This window comes from Sceloporus occidentalis, unplaced genomic scaffold, assembly GCF_023333645.1.
Source record: "Sceloporus occidentalis isolate IW3139 unplaced genomic scaffold, rSceOcc1.0.p SCAF_255, whole genome shotgun sequence".
Classification (NCBI taxonomy): Eukaryota; Metazoa; Chordata; class Lepidosauria; order Squamata; family Phrynosomatidae; genus Sceloporus; species Sceloporus occidentalis.
This window is the reverse complement of record NW_028317235.1, coordinates 775,369-791,845: the sequence shown is the minus strand read 5'-3', so window position 1 is coordinate 791,845 and position 16,477 is coordinate 775,369. Positions and strand designations below refer to the sequence as shown.

Genomic DNA, 16,477 nt, shown 5'->3' with positions numbered 1-16,477 from the left:
ATCTTTTGAGTTATCAGAGCCAGACTGTCCTTCATTTGACCTGCTGTGATGGCTGATTGAGTTTCATTCGCTGATGATTCCAGTTGTGAGTCTTCCACGTTTAGCTGTACTATTTTGTTTGTTTCATTGTACCAATCAGAAGGGCTTCCAGGCAGGCTAGCTGATTCTCCTGGAGCAATTGGGGGAACAAAAGGCTGACACATTATGATCTTTCTTTTTTTTTTTTTTTCTTGTTCCCTGTCTTTAGCCATTCTTTTTTCATTTCTTGTGGCTTTTGATTCGCCCTAGTTCCAATATCTCTGTTTAAGACAGATTAATAGTATCTGTGCGAGTTTCTCACAAAATAATTCAAGAATGTAGATTGTCACAATTCTTTTATTTCAACTGTTCTAAGACAGGTCGGTAATTTCCGATATCCAGCATCATAAGAAGCAGATGGATCTAGGCAGTTCAATACTAGATCAGTTAATTAAATATATTTATCCGCTTTGTTTGTTAAATCTCAATAGTTCTTCGTAATCGTTTCCAAACATAGCAAGTTATTAAAGGTGTATAGTCAATCAAATGCGTGTAGAATTTATGAGGGACATTCAAACGAGCATGCTGAATTAATTATTATAGATCAAACTGAATTTAGGACACCTAGTGCCCTTTACTCGCGTATCTTGAGAACATGGATACTGGAGATGTCTTCATTTATATATATGTTAGAAAGACTCTGGGATGCACACATAGAGGCCATCTGCCATCGAAAAGAATCCAATGGGAAACCTTACCGAGAGAGTTCTAGGAGGTTTGCCTGCTACCAGCAAGCCGTTAATCATTCAGATCCCCCCCCCCCCCAGCGTCTCCACAAAGTGCAGTAAGCTACTGCCAGTTCCGAGCACATCCCAGATCAGCTGACAGGGTGTTGGGGGGGATTCCACCCCTCGCAGAGCTGTATCACGCTGTCCTGTGTAGCTGAGGTGAAGGAAAAAGGAGAGGAAGCGGTTGTTAAACGACTGCAGGGTGGTTACTGGCCAGTCACGGAACAGCAGGTCAACAGTTGAGTTATTGCGGGGTAGGGGGAGAGATAAGGGCTATATCTCAGCGTTCTATGCTGCCGTAATAGCCACAAAAGTTGCACTAAGTCGGCTGTTGAGCGGCTGCAGCAACGGTCCCGGGCCCGGCAGACCTCATCCTCTCACTTACAGAGCGTCTCACGTCATGGCTCCTCCCCCCTCCATTGATGTCCTGTTTTTAAAACTAGGTGAAACAGATGAAGGGTTCATAAAATGTGGTATTGCTGGCTTTGTTACATGAGGGGTTAATATGGGGATACCACCATTATCTAGCCCATCCAGTATACGGTTTACTAAGTTTGTTCCTTGGTCCTCATTCTCTACAATACTTTGTGCCTCTTCTTCTTCTGCACATGTTTTCCCATGGCTGCTTACAGCAACTGGGGTTTGCGTGGCCAAACATGTCCTAAGAGATGATATCAGTCTCCTCTCGCTTCGTAATTGTCCTCTGATGTTCTTACATAATCTGAATTTAATCCGCAGGTTGGACAATCACTGTATTTACTTGTGTTGTTTTTTTATGGAGGCCACAGGAGTGTTCTCCACAAGTATACGGTTCAACTGATTCCTCAATAACATCAGTAGGGCTGCAACAATGAATCGATTATGAAAATGGTTGCCAACACATTTTATTATCGATTAGTTGAATCGATTTTATCGAATATAAGATGAGGGTTTTTTCTGAGCAAATGCTCTGAAAAATACCCTGTGTGTTATAATTATCTTTGAAGCCGGCAAATACAATTTACCCCATCAAACCAAATATTTTTGAAAACTAGACACCCCAAGGTATTTTAAATGCTGATATTTTAACCCTTTCCACGCATTTATTTTACCACAAGCCTTTGTCAAACTTCATAAAAAAAAGACCAATAGGGGGCGCTCGTGTATACCGGTTTGGAAAATAAAATGAAATAAAAAAGGAAAAACTAATAGTGTAGTAGTATGCACAGACAGTCTAATAGTATATCTATTGTATGCACTCACAATGTGTATACGTATATTCAAGCCTCATGTGCATCAAATCCTCCGGGTAGGTGTGTGGAGTATATATAGGAAGAAGCAAAAACACATAGGAACACAATGGTGTGGTATCAACAACTGCTGGAACACGCCAGAGTGGATGTACACTTACAATTTGTGTAGAGATATAATGCCTGTGTTGCTTTTCCTCTGCTCGCCTCCAGACTCCCAGGATACTTCCCAGCCTTCAGCTGGTGTGGATGTCCACCCAGTGGGTGAATGGAACAGAATCCAAAGCGGGATGGTGTAAAATAAATGATATTTATTCCGGACTGAAGCCCAAATTAAAACTAGTAACGTAAATCCACCAAGGGATACTAAAATCAAATAAAAAGTTCGGTAAAATTTAGTAAAAAGAGCTCTTAGCAAAGTCCTCAACGCGTTTCGCCAGGTGTGTGGCTTCTTCAGGAGTATCTTCGGTGCCGGTGTGAGATCTTTTTATCCATGCGGGGCGCCGTCTTTGTTGGCCGACGTCCATACGTCTGACGTCAGTGCGTCCGGTGTTGTCATCCTGTGTGTTGATGTTCCGCAATTCGCCTTTGTACAGCGGGGCTCCGAGGTAAGTAAAGAAGTAAATATTGTTAATGACAGTAATAAATTAAAAAGACCCCCTATTGGTCTTTTTGCGTACTTCAAACACCTGGAGAATGTTTTTTACGGGTTGTAGCTGGATATCCGGTCAGCAAGAGAAAGGGAAGTATATTTACAATTTTTTTCTCCCTGAAAATCCCACTTCACACCGGTTTTCATTACTTTCTTTTGTCAAACTTCATGGTAGTAAATTTTTTTAATATTTTTTTCACACATGTTGTACTTCAGGTATAAATTTACCATTCCTGGTATATATCAGTGTCAACCCCCCCCCCCCCCATATGTGTTCAGTAACATCTCCTGAGTGCAGTGATACCCCACATGCATGGGGTTGTTGGGTTATTTGGGATGTATAATAACCCTAAGATCCAGATCCCCGCAGCGCTTCCTAATCATAAACGGTGTTACTGACATGCCTCGATATCAAGGCATGTAGCAACACAACCCCCCTACCCCTATAGCAGTGGCGTCGCTACAGGGGGGCAAGGGGGGGGGCAATTGCCCCCCCTAGGTTATTCCTTGCTCCCCCTTTTGCCCCCCCGCCGAATTTGAAACCACCCAGGACAGTCCTTGACTGCTAACGACGGCATGGTGCCGTCGCTAGCAGTCCCAGTCAGGTGCTAAGAACGGCACCATGCCGTCACTAGCACTATCTTACCTTGATGGAGGACTGTGGACCTCCATCACCACCTACCCCGGCGTTCTGCCCCTCACACTGAAGGGCATCACCGAGGCCACCCGATCTGCCCGGTGACGTCTCGCGCAATTACGCGATGACGTCTCGCGCAATTACGCGATGACGTCACCGCGCAACTTTATTAACAACTGACAATTGTCAGTTAAAGAGGTATGGGGGCATGCTGCTTAGATGCCTGTATCTCAGGCGTCTAAGCAGCTACATACCCCCAACATATACCATTGGAAAGGTAATCGCCTCACCTTTCCAACTGTATATAGATTGTAAAAAAAGAATAAAAAATATTAAGTTAAAAAAAAATGTAAAAAAAATTATTTGGGGGTCTCTTAAGGCAGATAAAACAAGATCAAAATTGCCTAGAGACCCCCAAATTAAATTATTTAAACATAAAGTAGTTTAACTTTAAAAAAAAAAAAAAAAAAGTTTAAGTATTCTAGCTAAATGATCACTGTGGTAGCCAATGTTACCACAGTGATCATATAGCTATAAAAAGTCACATTCCCTTTTTAAAAATGGCCGATACTAATTTTTAATCCTATGATCCCTTTGATCATGGGGTTAAATTTAGCCAACGGTAGAGGGAGGCAATTTTTGAAATCCTGATGAACTGCAAATATTATTAAAATCAGCCATTTAGCCTGTGCGGTACGTGAGTAACCATATCATCCCTGGAGCGCCTTGCATTTTTACGGCAAAACTTATTTTTGCTGTAAAAGTGATTTTTTTCTTCTCCCTTTACCATCATTTCTTTGGGATTGTAAGGGGAAAGAATGGTGTGTGCTACTGTAAGTAAATGTATGGAAAGAATGGCGTGTGCTTCTGTGAGTGAATGGAGATATGAAAGGCGTGTGAATGATCAGTAATTAGGGTTGAAGCCTTGACGTGGCATTACTGCTCACATAGGAAGTTAAATTATGGCACAAAAAGTACACATTTGCAAAAACGACATCCCTTGGCGCATCAAATGAGGGGCTGCATGTGTTTCTAGTACAGACCTGGAGTGCGCAAGACACAAATGAACATGTCGTTATGGTTAGAAAAAACATATTTTCAAGCCAAAGCGACATATTTCATCATTATTTGTGCACTCAACTTTTGTCCTAGAAATACATGTAGCCCCTCATTTGAAGCTCCAAGGGGTGTAGTTTCTTAAAATGGATGAATTGTCTGAATGAGGGAGAGCATGAGTTAATGTGTTTGTGTGTATCATAGATGTATAATTGTGGAAGGGCAAAGATGGCACTAGCAGGATGTTTGAGCCTTGGGGAACGGGATGGCACAGGCAGGGTGTATATGGGACAAAGATGGCAAATCTTATGTGTGTTATCTGGGTGCTGGCCAGGTTCTATGTGGGCAGCGTGGTTGGGGTGTGCCACCTGTGATCTATCCCTGTAATTTAGGGGGTTTTAAATATACCTTTAATGCCGTATTTTTATGTGAATTCCAATTGATCTGTACCTGCAAAGCTTGGTTTGTGTGTTCTTCTGTAGATCCATATCTGCTATGCTATGTTTCCATACATTATTTATGTATACCTGCGATGCTACGTTTCATATATTATTATTGTATACCTGCAAATACAGGATTTGTATGTCTGATTCTGTTTATTTGATATATACCTTCAGTGCTGAGATCACAAGTGAATTTCAATTGATCTATACATGCAAAGATGGGTTTGTGTGTTAGTGTTGATCTATGCCTGCTATCGGCAGCAGGGTCTAATATTTATATATATATCGGCAGCAGGGACTAATATTAGGCCCTGAAATCATTTAGTGGAAAAGTTATAAGGTATTGTGTTTCAAGGATTAGTCGTACTAAATTGTGGCTTCAGGCTTCCCATGTTGAATGACCGAGTATTATGTTAGTCCAATAACAAAAGTATCATTCCATAGCACATTACTTTTGGCAATATATATATATATATATATATATATATATATATATATATGTGTATGTGTGTGTGTGTGTGTGTGTTTTTTCAGTGGTATGATTTAATGGTGGAAATTATTAATGCCCCCCCAGTTTGACTGTGGTATCTTGTGTGCCCCCCCTATATATTGTTTCTAGAGTCGCCACTGCCCGATAGCCTTGTGATTACTCCGAAGAGCAACCACAAGTGTCATCATGTAAATTACATTGCCGTCATTCACAAGATGGCATCAACAATAGAAAACTAAATGAGTTCACAGAGGGTCTATCCAGATTAGTAAAACATTAAAAAAAAAAAAAAAAAAAAAAAAAATAAATGTTCAAAAATGTTTACGTTTTTATAAAAAAAAATATGGTAACATGTAAAAATTCCCCACTGTCACCAAAAAAAAATAAAAAATATTTTTTTATGAGCAAGTCCTACAATTCTTTATCTTCACAAAAATTCCTGTATGGAAAGAGTTAAAATATTGGCATTATAAATGCCCATAGGGTGTCTAGTTTTAAAAAATGTATGATTTGATGTGGTAAAATGAATTGGCCGGCTTCAAAGATGTTCCAAATATGGGACATGGGCTCCGACTGACCAGATGTCTAAATGACAAAAAAAAAAATACAAACCTCACAAAGGTGGCCTTTTACCTCCCAAATAACACATATTGGGGGGTGTTTGACACGGACATATACCAGGAGTGGTAAATTTATACGTGAAGTACAACATGTGTGAAAAAAATATTAAAAACATTTACTACCATGAAGTTTGACAAAGGCTGGTGGTAAAATAAGTGCATGGAAAGGGTTAAAATACCAGCATTTCAAATACCTTGGGGTGTCTAGTTTTCAAAAATATTTGATTTGATGGGGTAAATTTCATTGGCCGGCTTCAAAGATACCCGAAATAGCACATGGGGCAGAATGATCAGCTTTGGGGAAAAATTGGTTTTGAAATAGCAAAATGCTATTGGTACTTATTGCCCCATAATTAGTTTTTGCAGATGAGTAAAAGTTTGTTTTAAAAAAAATAAAAAAAATGTAAGTGAGAAAAGGTCATTTTTTTACAAAAAATCACCATATTATATCATTTTTTATAGTAAATTAGATATGATAAAAATAATGGTATCTAAGGAAAGTCCTGTTTGTCCTGAAAAAAACTATATATAATGAGAGAGAAGAAAATCACAGCTAACCAGCAACACTGAAAAATGTTAAGAGCCATTGTCCCGAAATGTACTACGAGTAAGCAACAGTCTTGTCATTAAAACAATATATAATGAGAGAGAAGAAAATCACAGCTAACCAGCAACACTGAAAAATGTTAAGAGCCATTGTCCCGAAATGTACTACGAGTAAGCAACAGTCTTGTCATTAAGGGGTTAAACACAATAAGTCCCCCTCCTGCTACTGGACACTCCCCCGGTAACCTATCTTCTCTAGTGACCCTTAGAGACCAAGGTGATAGAAAAGGGAAAGGACATTGTACTGGTGGAGGGAGTGGACGGTGACCAAAGGCCTTAACTGATTTGCCATGTGCTCCGCAGAGAAGAAACTCCATTTAATCTTTGAGACTATTTTAAGGTCTTCTGTAGAGAGGCCTTAAAATATTTTTCTGTAATTATCTATACCACTGCCCTTATTAATTCTGGCCCTTTGGATCTCTGCATCAGAACACTTAACCATTTCGCTTCATTGGCATACAGTTGGTTGTCAACCATGCCTTCCTTTTTACAGTATGTAAGGGCACAGTTTTTTTAGCATCTGTGGCCGCATGCAGTGATTGTCCATCAATGGACTCCACGCACAGGGGATTGGTCTTGGTGGACAATAGTGCATTGTGTAGGTGACAAAAGGCAATATCAATTAAGTCTGTGGCTACTCCAGAATTAATAAGGGCAGTGGTATAGATAATCATTACAGAAAAATAAAAGTAAACTGGCAAAAAAATTCCAATACTGGGAATGCCAACATTACATCCAGAGTAGGATGCCTAGTATGCTACCCAGGTGCTGGTGTTTCTTTCCACAGTATAGACCCTCTTTGTGCCTGAACACCTTCTCCTCACTCGGACGTGTCGTATTATTTGCTTAAGTGCTTCTTGAGATGGAGGCGCAACCGCAGGGTATATAAAATTTGGTGTCAAACTGTCTTTTGAGGATCTTGTTGAGCCTGGAGTTCTATGAGACAAAGATCTATCCAACCCACAATGGTAATAAGGGTCTCTAGATAAGTAGGAAGGTCACTGGTCACAATTTCATCATTCAGACAATCAGAAAGTCTATAAGTAAATTCTGCAACCTCATTGTGCATAAGTCCAGAATTCAATTACATAATCAAAACAAGGACCACAAACCCTATGGATGGGTGAACAGCTGCCAGTGGTAGGTGTAGAGTTTGGTTAAACCTGGGTTGTGTCTCACATGCAGACATCTTTCTGCCCAACATCTGAGGGATCCATGGATAGCCTATGGTACTGTCACAGTTAAGTAAAGACAGGATTCCATTTGCAGATATATGTGAAGGCTGATGTATATTAGCCTGTAGTTGTGGGAGGGGCTATGGTTATTTAACCAACGCCTCTCCCTTCCACAGCTACGTTACAGCTCCTAACGTTGCCCTCCCTTGCCCCCCCCTATTAATTTCCTTCCTTTTATTTCCTCTTTTCTCCTCTATCCTTTCTTTCATTTCTATTTACGGGGTGGCCCTCTATAGGCCTACCTGGTACGTCGGTCATGGCACACCTCAGACCGAATGGACCCTCTCTGGGTCTTTGGTTCTCCGTTCCACTAATCCTATTCGTTTGCCCCTCACACAATGGGCAGGGATGGTCCGTGGATACTGTGACCATACTGCTAGGCAGAAAGACCCAGAAGCCGGTCCGGATCAGGAACCACAACGGAAATTATCAGATTGTAGGGTAGGATTGGAACTGTTAGACAGACCTGGTCAGGCTTTCGGAAATCAGGAGCATGAAACAGAACGGGGGCTTTGTGCACCTATGACACCTTATGAGGAGCCTAGTTACTTTGCAGCTGTGCTTGATATTGTTTCTATGGACAAAGTAAATAAGTTGTCAGCCATTAGGTCGAAGTTGAAATTAGAAGACAATATGAGATGTAACTTAGATCAGTTCTTCCAAGATTTTACCAGTGCATGGTGATCATGACTATAGAACAGTAGCATAATACTGAGAAAGAACTCTAGTGTCTCTAGAATGTGTCCTGGCTGTTCCCCTTTGCTGGACAACTGGAGTTATGTTCTGCCTCTATGGTTGATGGCCCTGTGGCTAGAGTAACAAGAAGTTTAGCAATGGAGGACTGTTTTCAGAGTCAATTTTCAGAAGGGAAAGGCATTGAGCTGCATCAGCCATATTCAGACCAGGCATGGCTGTAGCTTCTGTGGCTGGACAAGTCAGAATTTGGCAATAGCAACTGGAGGGTGATGTGGCTGAAGGAGCAAGAGCCATGGATGTTTACAGTGTTGCTGATATTACCTATCGAGTCAGTAAGAGCTTAAGCTTTATCAGTGGTATTCCTTTTGCATGTAAAGATTTGGAAAGGAGCCATAGGTAACGAATATCTAATGAGAACTCCTAAAAGTCAAGTCATCGAAACTCTTTGCCAGATTCTAAAATTAACCTTATGTGCAAAGGGAAGTTATGATTCTGGCCTCAGTCTTTGTACTCCATAGGATTAAATGGCTTTCAGACATATTGTGGATTTACAATTCCTACATCTCCTTCTTGTCCCTGGAGACCTCATAGCAACACTGAATCTTCATGATGCATACCATGGTCATCAGGAATTCCGTATCTACAGTTTCAAGACTGCCTGCTTCCCATTAAGTACCTTTCAGGTTTGTTGCATTATGAACAGGTTGTTAAAAAGTTTTTCCTCTACGTTTTGAGATTAGAAATGGGGCTAGGCAAGGATAGCCTCTCTAGCTCTAGAACCATTATCTTTAACTCAGGAGCTACTCCAACATTAGAGGCTTTTGGATTCCAGGGATTTTCATTATGAGTGACATCCTTCTCACTCTTACCCACCCAATGTGGTCCTTTACAAATATGCTTGAAGAAGAGACCTAATGTCACGCCCTCGGGTTCCGTTGCCGGCGGACGGGGGTCCGTCTGCGGTACACGGAAACCCGATACGGTCACCCGGGTTCCGGGTGGCGGCGGATGTTGCCCTGCTCGCGGTGCACGGATGACTGAGTCCTCAATCCCGTGACCACCGGTACGGGAGAAGGAGGAGCACTATAGGGAACTCCTCAACGAGCAGTCTTATGATTGCTCGCCGGCAGAGGAGTTCCCAGAAAAAGGTACTTACCTCTCCTCCGGTCGTCTGTTGCTCCTCTAGGGGCGCTGCCGGGGAATTAATGGACGGCTGGAGGCACCCTGTTGTGGTCTTCTAAAGTGTTCCTGAGAGTTTGCTGCTGTTTACTGTTTTTTTGACCCTTACTTTGCCTGGTTACTCTTTGTCAAACGATTCTGTACCTCTGCCTGTGATTCCCGTGTACCGACCCGGATTGTCTGCCTACCCTCTCCTGTTATTTACCTTGGCGTGTCTGACTACCTGCTACGTTACCGACCTGGCTACCCTGACCATTCTTCTGGAATTACTCCTTCTGTGCTGATCCGTTGGTTCTCCGCATTCGGCTGTGTCACCTTGCTACATTACTCAGTGCATACCTACCATCTGCTGTCACAGAGGCCTCCTCACTGTTGGGATCATCCAAGTCCTGGATTTTCACTGTTGGGGATCCTTCTCTCAGTGAGTATCCGGGCAGAAGAACTTCTGCGGTGAGTGCCTCAGATGTAGCGGACGCGACACCTAAATAGTTTGCAATCTATTATACTTAATTTAGTCAATAAAGGTGTGATCTTTCTATGGATTATGTGGTACAACACTATACCTTCCAAATGTATTGAAATTGTTAAATGAGTATGGCAAAATATTGTATCACAGGATTAATCATGATAAGTTGTAGGTCATGGGTTCGCATTTTCCAGACCGGATGCTGAAAGAGTGTGTAATATTTTTTTCATTTTGGATGGAGACAATATAATATGTATTTAGGAGCCAAAATAACATGCATGTAAAGACCTAGTTGGCAAAAATACGTTAATAGGTATGTTGGACTGGTGACTCTGTTCTCAACTATGCCAAGAAAAGCACAGACCATCTTTATTTTACAGTTGTCTGGGCCAGTCAGAGGATCCTCCTCAACCAGTCCAGGAAAACCAGGATACTGGGACACTGCCCAAAAATTGGATGAATGTTGATTTAATATCTGCCAGCCTCTGACAGAATCCCAAGAATGCTTAGGGTAGATATGCGACACCAAGCATATTGCATGGTTTGTTTTTTTTATCCTTGAGAATTAAAGCCTCAGGGGGATGTCAAAGTATACTAGATATAGGGGTGCCTTTTGCTCCACACCACATATTTGTGGTAGCTGTGGGATCTATAGTCCAGTCCAAGACTACTATGAAATAATGGCTTGGCTAATCTTTATAAAAAAAAATTAAAAAAAATGAGTTTGAACTGTTGGAACGGAGCCTTTCATTTTGTGCCCACCAAGCTGGACACATCCTGTGTTTAGGGAAGGCCCTGAAAACCACTTTGGACGGTAAAAGTCTGGTTTGACTTTTGCTTTTTGAAGAAATGAGGCAGCCATGTCAAAAAGTATTCAGGATGTACTACCTGATTACAGGGCTGGGTTAAGAGGATCATGTGCCTGGTGCTGAGGATTTGGTGGGCCTTTTTATGGAAATAAATAAAATAGACAATCTTAAAATCAGTGCGAGGCAGATAGAATCTTATGTGATGGGATTGGGAGTACATCGGTGTGACAGGACCAGGCTAACTGGAGTTGCACTGGATTCGTGTGCGGTTTAGCCGGGTCATAGAGCGCATCTATGTCCTGTTTCTGATCCCATGGCCCGGTAATTTTTTATAGAATGTTTTTAAGTTAAAGCCGGACTGAATGTAGCTGCAGCTCCAGCCCTTAAAAGGGGCAATCATGTAACCTGGCTGGCGCTTTTAATCGGCCAGCACAGCCCTGTTTGCCCAGACGGCAGCCTCACAACAGGGGGAATAACACAGGCGGGGGAACCCATTGTATCCCTTAATCCCCTCACTTTTTCCATTGCCTGTGTACTCCCCGAGCTGATGGGATTTGGGGTTGGGTTCTGTGTGTATTGAGAACGTCTGTTGATAGAATTAAGGATCTACATAAGTTCTATGTGTTGGTAATAAAAGTAGTTCTTGTTACATAGTTACATAGTTCATAATGTTGAAAAAAGACCTAAGTCCATCAAGTTCAACCCTTCTAACTAACCTTCCTATTCTTGATCCAAAAGAAGGCAAAAAACCCTAATTAAGCTACTTCGAATTCTGCCATCAGGGGAAAAAATTCCTTCTTGACTCCAAGAGGCAATAGGATTTCTCCTTGGATCAAGAAGCTCTAAAATATTAATGTTCTATTTATATACCTGTATGTCATGCCTTTCTAAGAAAATATCGAGGCAACTTTTGAAGGTATCTAATGTATTGGATAACACCACCTCCCTTGGAAGTGAATTCCATACCTTTTATTGTCCTCACTGTAAAGAATCCCTTCCTTTGTCGTCTATGAAACCTGCGCTCTTCCAGTCTCAGAGGGTGACCTGTTGTTCTTTGTATATTTCTGTTAATGAACAGGTCACTGAAGAGCTCTTTATATTGGCCTTCCATATATTTATATAATGTTATCATATCCCCTCTGAGACGCCGTTTTTCTAGCGTATATAATTTTAACTTTTTTAGTCTCTCTTCATAACTAGTATCTCCCAATCCCCTTATTCATTTCGTAGCCCTCCTTTGCACTTTTTCTAATTCCATAATGTCCTTTTTAAGGACCGGTGCCCAGAATTGTACCGCATATTCAAGGTGAGGTCTTACCAATGACCTGTAAAGAGGCAAGATAATATCCTCCTCCCTTGAATCGATACCTCTTTTTATGCATGCCAAAACCTTATTGGCCCTCGCAGCTGCATTGCGCACTGTTGTCAAGTCTGTTGTCAACCGTTATTCCTAAATCCTTCTCATTGGTAGTTTCCCCCAATATTCCATTATATTCCATTTAATATTCCATTTAAAGAATAGGTTGCATTTTTATTATTTTTATAGGGCTGAAACAACTAATCGATAAAATCGATAATAATCGATAATGAAAATTGTTGTCAATGATTTTCATTATCGATTAATCGAATCGATTTTTATCGATTTATAAAAATTATAATCCGACCTCAAACAGAGATCGGATTATATATAACACTAAAATCCAGATCCCCCGCAACGCTGCAGGGGACCTGGATTCCCCTCACTGTCGGCCGGTCTCTCACTTCCGTCTCTCTCCCCCTCCCATACACCCCTCTGACTCCTCCCCCCTCCCATACATCACTCTGCCTCTCTACTCGGCTCCGTTACTGACTTCATAGAAGCCTCAGCGTAAGTGAAGGGCAGTAACGGAGGCTGTCTGTGCGCATCGTTTAGCCCCCCACCGGCTGACAGAGGATCATCCTCTCTGTCAGCCAGTGGGGGTCTGCATCGCACAGACAGCCTCCGTTACTCACCTTCACTTACGCTGAGGCTTCTATGAAGCTGCAGTTAAAGTTCTTGTCAGCAACGGAGCCGGGTAGAGAGGCAGAGCGGTGTATGGGAGGGGGGAGGAGTCAGAGGGGTGTATGGGAGCCACCCTCCCATACACCATTCTGGCTCCTCCCCCTCCCATATGGCACTCTGCCTCTCTACCAGGCTCCCTCCGTGGCTGACAGGAGGCAGAGTGGAGTATGAGAGGGGGGAGGAGGCAGAGTGGAGTATGGGAGGGGGCAAAGTGATGTATGGGAGGGGGAGGAGGCAGAGTGGTGTATGGGAGGGGGAGGAGCCAGAGTGGAGTATGGGAGGGGGCAAAGTGGTATATGGGAGGGGGAGGAGGCAGAGTGGAGTATGGGAGGGGGAGGAGCCAGGTTGGAGTGTGGGAGGGGGAGGAGCCAGAGTGGTGTATGGGAGGGGGGGGAGCCAGAGTGGTGTATGGGAGGGGAGGAGCTAGAGTGGTGTATGGGAGGGGGAGGAGCCAGAGTGGTGTGGGGGAGGGGAGGAGCCAGAGTGGTGTATGGGAGGGGGAGGAGCCAGAGTGGTGTATGGGAGAGGGGAGGAGCCAGAGTGGCGTATGGGAGGGGGAGGAGCCAGAGTGGTGTATGGGTGAGTTATAGTGGTGTATGGGGGGTATTATGAATTTCAGGGCATATAGGGGGTATAAGGCATATCGATATTAGGCATATCAGGGGGGCATAAAACATATCTGGGGGTAAAAGGGATATCAGGGGGCTCAGTTGCATATCACTGGCATATAAGAGGTATAAGGCATATATGGGGGCAGAGTCGCAAGCTGGGGGTCAGATGTGCATAACCGGGGGGCAGTTTGGTAAATAAAAAAATTTTTAACAAGGCTTTTTTCTCATAGTTTTTATTAAATATGAAAAATAGTTAACATACGAATTAATATTTACTAATAACTTTGTATTAAAACCTAGTGTGAGAAACACTGTGTTTGGGTTCTTGTAGCTTTTATTATTATGTCAGTAAAATAAGAAGGTGAATAGAGAGAGGCCATTGCAATAAAGAGATGAAAGTGTAAATTGTACGTTTTTTATTACATTATTTTACATTGAAAAAATTTTAAATTTTTTGATCTGATTAATCGAAAAAATAAACGGCCATCTAATCGATTATTAAAATAATCGTTAGTTGCAGCCCTATATTTTTACCATAATGCATAACTTTGCATTTCTCTATTTTACGCCACGAATGGTGGTCTGACTGATCCGTGGATAGCAGGAGCCTTCTGTATGAGGGCACTGACTGGTGATTTCTCAGCCCTCAAACAGGGCTACCCAGCCTTGGGTACGGTGACCCTGTAACAATCGGTACACTAAAAAAAGGTAATCATACATCCCACACCTGAAGCCACAATTTAGTGCACAAAAATCCTTTTTAATAAAAAGTTTTGTCCTGTGAAGTGACTACAAATTCAAGAGAGGGTTTTATCTCTGGATAAGTAAAAATGAAATGGTTCAAATTATTCTTACGGTAAGTAAGGTGACCAAATACACACACCAGGACGGGCTCTGCCACACCGAAACCCAAACACACACACCAGGAGAGGCTCTGCCACGACACCCAAGCATACACACCAGGACAGGCTGTGCCACAACGACACCCAAACACACCCACCCACCCAAGAAGTAGCCTTAAAGGATGAGTTGCTGTAGGCTTTTCTGATGATTGTTATAGACTACCAAAAACCCTAGCACAGGGGCGTCCAAACTGCGGCCCTCCAGCTGCTGCAGGACTACATCTCCCATCCTCCTCAGCTAGCCCCTTAGCTGAAAGAGCATCATGGGAGATGTAGTCCTGCAGCAGCTGGAGGTTTGACGCCCCTGCCCTAGCACAATGGTATAAAGCAGCCAACATATTGCATTACAGCCTATTGTGTTGACTTCAGTTTGTATCCATTGCAAGTCAGCTGCAAATCTTTTCTTGCCGGTGTAGTCCTGGAGTCACTAATTGCACACTCTAGAATTGTATCAAGAAGGGTTGAGGTGTTGAAGGCAATGTTAGGTGCACTAGACAGCTGTCCGTGGGCTTTGATACAAAATGGTTATCTTATGATACAGATTTTATTTCATTTTCTAGGGTAGTAAATATGTAATGCTAAAATGACATGAGGTTGTAAGGGACGTAACCGTAACTTAACAAATAAAACATATGACAACAAAACAATAACTGAAAACTTTTCCACTTAATAACTCAATAACATATATATATATATATATATATATATATATATATATATATATATATATATATATATATATATATATATATATATATATATAATACAACCTCTTGGCCTATACCCAGAGCACCCAAACTTAATTCAAGTACCTTGTCAACTGACCTATAACCAAGAAAGCATCATCCTTCATCGTCTTGACCTCACTCCTACAAGCCTATGTCACCAGTAAGGCAAGTTATTTTCCTAGATCGGTGTTACAATCACAGGTTTGTACAAGCCTTATTGCCAATTTAAACTGTAAAAGATCATGACATCATCCCAGGCTCTCTAATTCCCGAAAACAAATATATTTTTTTTACTTTAGTTACGTTAGTACTCTACCATATATAATGCACAATAAAAAGTATTTTAAGAAGAGGAAATTTGTTTTTAAATAAAGGCATATAGTAAAAAGTAAAATTGCTGATAACAGTCTTATTCTCGAAAGAAAAAAAAAATGTTCTTATGGGATTAACTTCAATGAGTTACCTCATGACTTATTAATGTATTTTTTCAATAATTTACATCTTAAGCAATATGTTTTGTTTCAGGTTATAACCATCCAGCCCTTATAAAAATTCTACAACAACCAAACAATCTGGTAAGTCCAAAACGGTTAATGCCAATTCCCATGTTTGTTAGTTTATCTGATGAAAGTGGCAAGGTTTCTTGATTTTGTTCTTAATAGTTTTATTTTGTTTTACAAGTGTTTCCAAAATAAAGATATTATTTGTAAATATTCTAAATGTTCAGCCTGGAAAGAAACTATGGACATTATGCAGTAGAAAAATTATTGTAGCTACTGTAGACTCCAACTATGTAACATTTTCAGGGTCCTCTTATTGTGACATGTAACTAAAGTTTATGGTGGCAAGAAAGCCGTACTCTTGAGTAGAAACCATTTATGAACCTATGGAATAAAAGTAATAAATCCCTTATATCAATTTACAACGGATGGCATTTAAAGGATTCCTAAATGTCCTTCAACTCCAGCAATTGCCAAAAAATGTATCTGTAACAAATTAATTGTGGCCAAACCTACATGTAAGCCAACATTTATTTGACTATGTCTACACGATTTTACAGTTAATTGTTAATGCTTGCGCATGCCTTTTAAGCTTTGTCATTGTGATGCTGTCATTAACCCCTTTATTCCCCTATGGACACACCGGTACGTCCAAAATACGCATCCCAAGAATCCCCTATGGACCTACCAGTATGTCCTGCACTTCTTGCAGCGGCAGTGACACATCCCTGCCACTGCAGGGAGATTAGGCTGTTGTTTGACAGCCTGGAC

General features: G+C 41.6%; 1 protein-coding gene across 2 annotated transcripts in view; it reads left to right on the top strand.

Moving 5' to 3' along the window:
* The window catches only part of LOC149275960 (4-aminobutyrate aminotransferase, mitochondrial-like), a 280,567-nt gene that overhangs the window by 75,934 nt on the left and 188,156 nt on the right, over positions 1–16,477 (top strand). For both annotated transcript variants that reach the window (XM_089504079.1, XM_089504080.1), the window contains one exon: positions 15,732–15,781. In XM_089504079.1, coding sequence (XP_089360205.1) covers positions 15,732–15,781 — 50 coding nt within the window. The remainder of the gene's footprint in view (positions 1–15,731; positions 15,782–16,477) is intronic.